This window comes from Acanthopagrus latus, chromosome 20, assembly GCF_904848185.1.
Source record: "Acanthopagrus latus isolate v.2019 chromosome 20, fAcaLat1.1, whole genome shotgun sequence".
In the NCBI taxonomy this organism is placed as follows: domain Eukaryota; kingdom Metazoa; phylum Chordata; class Actinopteri; order Spariformes; family Sparidae; genus Acanthopagrus; species Acanthopagrus latus.
In genome coordinates this window covers 6,617,847-6,622,499 of record NC_051058.1, presented here as the reverse complement: position 1 = coordinate 6,622,499, position 4,653 = coordinate 6,617,847, and the positions used below count along the sequence as shown (strand labels likewise).

At 43.1% G+C, this 4,653-nt stretch overlaps 1 protein-coding gene across 1 annotated transcript; it reads right to left on the bottom strand.

Moving 5' to 3' along the window:
- Positions 1 to 1,726: 1,726 nt before the first annotated feature.
- Positions 1,727 to 4,122, bottom strand: LOC119009699 (homeodomain-interacting protein kinase 2-like). The gene has a single exon (XM_037081194.1). The coding sequence runs from the start codon at positions 4,017 to 4,019 to the stop codon at positions 2,745 to 2,747; it is 1,275 nt and encodes a 424-aa protein (XP_036937089.1). The 5' UTR covers positions 4,020 to 4,122; the 3' UTR covers positions 1,727 to 2,744.
- Positions 4,123 to 4,653: the final 531 nt, after the last annotated feature.

The window sequence follows — 4,653 nt, the reverse complement described above, 5'->3', positions numbered from 1 at the left end:
CAAGTCTCTGTCCTGTTCTCGCAGACATGCAAAGTTAAAATGGAACCTGAATCACATCCAGGAAACAACCCAGAAATACAGACTCTGCAGGTAGAGACAGATGATCGGCAGCAGTTCCTCATGCTTGGAGAGCTGACAGTAACAAAACAAACCTTCTCATATTCAGCTATTTGTCCTCAACTCGCATGTTACTGAGACATGTTGACCTTTTTTTGACCCTGGAAGCTCTGAAACTAAAAATGTAAAGGGGTTATCCAGAATTTACAGGAAGTGGTGGCTTGTTTCCAAACATTAACACTCAAACTTTGCTGTAGATTTGCTTGTTCTGTCCGTGTATTAGACGTGACTTCTGGTAACCTGCATCATTCAACAGCCACCATGCAGCCTGCAGCCATGTCGGCTCAGTCTGGTGTGTAAAAAGCTGCTAGCGCAAGGAGAGCTAATGTAAACACAAGGTGATAGAGGGGATGATCTGAGCTTGTCTGTACAAATCACAACCCTATCCAAACTACTACAATACAAACACACACACACACACACATTCACATTCAGTACTGTATGATAGTAACAGCTTCAACCTGCAAGTTTGTTCCAATTGTGTTTGTCAGAGACAGACAGACAGACAGACAGACAGAACTGTGCAACTTGATCACTGTTTCTCCCCAGATGCAGTAGACAGTAAACAGTAGATGCTGCCATAATAATAATAATAAGTTCCAGGAGCTCCAGCTAGGCTAACGGCTGAGAAAGGTGAGTCCATGGAGCCAACTGTTCAGGTGTGCAGCCTTTAAAGTTAGAAGCACAGCTTCAGAGCTTGTAGGGACAACTTGGCTTTCTTTTTTCAACAGAAAAAAGCAGTTTTTATTTGTCACGGATTGAGAAGTGGCGATATTCACGCCAGCGTCCTCTCGCATCCAGGTTGCCATGGAAACTGTAAATGTGTTATGGTATGTACAGATCGAGGCTGGAACATCACATGCAAATATTTATGGGCAACTCATGTCTGTGAACAGTGTTCCCTGTAAAAATCCAAATGTGTTTTATATTTTCTGAGAAATTATATATTTATAGTGCAACATTTCCTTCTACCAGACATCTCTAGACTGTGAAATTGAATCAGTGATATTAAATAAACACTTCCTTTTGTTATTAACTCTGTAATTAGAAGACTTTGTCATTTTAGAGCCAGGTGAGCTCCCAATCCTACTTTTATTGTTTAAATGATGTATTGTTTGAAAACGGAAGGGTGATAGGTGAACACTATTCATTCACTGAAGTGTAGTGACGGTGAACTTGGCCTGTGTCATGATGAGGACCTGCAATGGAGGATATGGAGTGTTTAAAATTCTGCGAGAGCCGTCACTGACTTTTACAGGCTATCATAAATCGTAGGATCCATATTCACAGGTGGTGAGGATGATCCAGATGGGAATGTCGCGAGCGTTTTCATGAACCTCATATATGTAATAGCCTCATATTTTATAAAGAAGTGTATTAATCCAGTAATCAATGGTAGAAATCCAAGAATAAATCAAAAAGCATTAAAGAATGAATAGACTCCTGTTCACGTTTCAGCAAATACAAGTTTAATTTTCATATAGTTTGCGTATGGCCTTATTGGCCATGTGCATGTAATTGAAATGGATGCTGTAGGAGAGAGGAATAATGTCGTGGGAGAGACAAAAATTGGTGTAAAAAAAACATGACAAATATTTAAACAACTACATATGAACTTTCTTCTGTCGATTCTATTTTTATTTTTTTTATCTTACAATGAAATGTCAAATTCATGGCAGGTTCAGCAACTGAGGGAACTGACTCAAACGAGTAAGCACCTGATGTGCCAAAACGCTGCACAACATTATCAGGCAGCTGGTGCTCATAGCAAGCCTCACCAGACAGCTTCAGCCCATATCCGATGTACCGGATGGAGCTAAGGGTCTGCAAGGACATCCTACTTCTGAGTTTGATTTTTACCACACTCATCTGATGTGTTTTTTGTTAAAACTCATCCCATTTACTGAGATGGATGGCACGCCATTGCTGGACAATCTTGTCTAGATCTGCAAGGGAGTAGCCAAAGAGCTTGACTAACTTTTCTATTTCTCCAGGGCACCTATTGTGCTTTAGAGTTTTGATTCCACATTGAAAACTGACATCTACTGCAATGCTTCGATGTTGTCTGGCAGTCTCAGTGAGATATCGAAGGCTACATGGCGCTTTCAGACACTGTTTTCGTCCTCAGGTGCAAGGTGGAGCTCAGATGCCTTTGACTCAGAAAAGTAACAAAGGTGCGGTTTGGCACTGATGTATCCATCTGTTGGCCCTTTGAGTACATCAACATTTGCCAGTGGATTCAGCTCCCTGCTGCTCACAGACTTGATCAGGCTAACCATGCTGTCAAGTAGCTTAAGACGATCAACTTGCTCTCCCTCAAAAGCCTTGAAGACACTTTCTTGTGAGCATGAGAACGTGTCTCGTGCCCACCAGAATGTTTCTCGTGCGCAACAGAAGTTTTCTGTGCACATAAGAACGTTGTTTGTCCCTTTAGGGCTTCTGTAGATTTCTGGCTGTTGATGTTTTTTTGCAAATACAAAACTTTCTTCCTGTCGCATCTTGACTAGGTTAATTTTTTCTTTTTTTTTTTTTTTTTAGATTCATTCATCTGGTGGCGAACCGGAGCACCCGGAGAAAACCACACGATGCGACATTGCTAACGACACACAGAGGCACAGTAGTTAGCTTCACCCACAGCAGAAGTAGTAAGATAACGTGTCCGATATCCTTCCCACAAGGCGCCTTAACCAGCTTTGGTTCTCAGCATTGGTCTCAGGCTGAGAGCCATTTTCCTTGTCACTGCTGGACGCTGATTCATCTGTCGGGGAGAGAACTAGCCCATGGTGAATGTTCTCTGCTCCCGCCTGACATACAATAGACACTTCGCAATCTTGTGTTTGCATGCCGGCTTTGAGGCTCTGAGTAAGGAATGGATGCTGCAGGACCTCCAGTGGTTTGATGCGCTGAACAGGGTCCAGCTCCAGCATCCTTTTAATCAGGTCCAGCAACAGCCGCTTTTCACTCGGGTCCTCGGTGTCTGACACTATCTGCTGCTCAAGGTCGTCAAGACACTTGAGAACACAGTATCTTCCATCCATGGATGGCATCCCTGTCTCGGCTCTGATCTCCCAGGGTGTCTTCAACCTCCAGCGCCGCTCGCCGTTGTTCTGGGTCGCAAAATAATATTTGGTTGCCATCCCGCTGTCCAGCATATGATCTGGCGGCTGGCCCTGGGTTTCTACGATGTATCTCAGCACATCATATTCTGTGTCCCCGGGGTACATGGGGCACCCTGTAGCCATTTCTACAATCGTCAGGCCTAGAGACCACATATCTATGGCCTCATCAAAAGGAAGTTGTAGTATGACTTCTGGTGCCCTGTACCAGGTGGTCTGAACACAGGCACCAGGATCAATGCCAAACCTCGGATGTGCCAGGCCAAAGTCGATCAGCTTGACTCGTATTGGGTGCTGCCTGCTGTCCACGACCATAACATTTTCAGGTTTGAGGTCCGCATGAACAATTTGCTTGGAACTCAGGTGGGACAGGGCTGTGGCCAGCTGATGAATGACTGGTCTCAGCTCTCTCATGGAAAGATTCTGGTTTCTTCTGCGCACCCTGTAATCATGCAGGCTTTTATCCAGCAGCTCAAAGTTAAGACAGATGTTCTCCCTATGGAAGAAAAAACCATTCCACTTCACGATGTTGCAAGTGTCTGGATCCAGATCCCGTAGTCGCTTCAGAATGGCAATTTCCCGTCTTGCCTGGTCAAAAATGTGCGGTCTGTTCTTGTTAACCTTGATGGCCACCTCTGTGCCAGTTACAGTACTGATGCATTTGGTTACTAAACCAAAGCCACCCTCCCCAAGAAAGTCCACCAGTATGTGGGTATTTCCAAGTGGGCCACATTTTCTTAACCCGATTTGATTCGCTGTTCCCTGCATTGTCACGCTGAAGTACATATTGTTGTGTTTTTCAAACAGTAATCCAGAAGTGCAAGAAAGCTGATTTCTCACTAGTTTGTGTAGCAATCAAGAACTAGTTCCACTTATTTATACCTCCTATAGTGTCTGTAAGATAGTATGATGTAAACATTCTATGACATCAAAGAACATCAATGTAGGTTTCCATGGGAATGAACATTCTAATGTGTGTGTGTGTGTGTGTGTGTCATAGGCAGTGTTGCCATAGTTACCTTGAAAAAGTAATCCGAATCATGATTACTCCTTTAAAAAGTAACTTAGTTACTTTACTGATTGCTTGTTTTTAAAAGTAACTAAGTTAGATTACAAGTTACTTCATTATTTACGTTCAGTAGGGGCTGAATGTAACTAATAATATAACATCCCCCCCCCCAAATAAAAGATATTGAAAAAACTGCAATTATTTTGTATTAATATATTAATGTATTAAGTAATTTAATGACGGTCCCTAAATCAGTCTCCAGTGATTCAGTGTGAGGCTCTGTGAGGTGAGCCAACCATCCTCCTGCTGCTGACACTGGGAGAACCTCAGTAAAGTTGTGGCTGGACTTGAGTGAATATCCACCGAATATCCAACCTAAAACTAACTTCACCCTGGCTCTATGAGTCGTCT

What these genes read in the sequence shown, in the direction of transcription:
- LOC119009699 (XM_037081194.1), bottom strand. Translation starts at nt 4,019, where the DNA reads ATGTACTTCAGCGTGACAATGCAGGGAACAGCGAATCAAATCGGGTTA.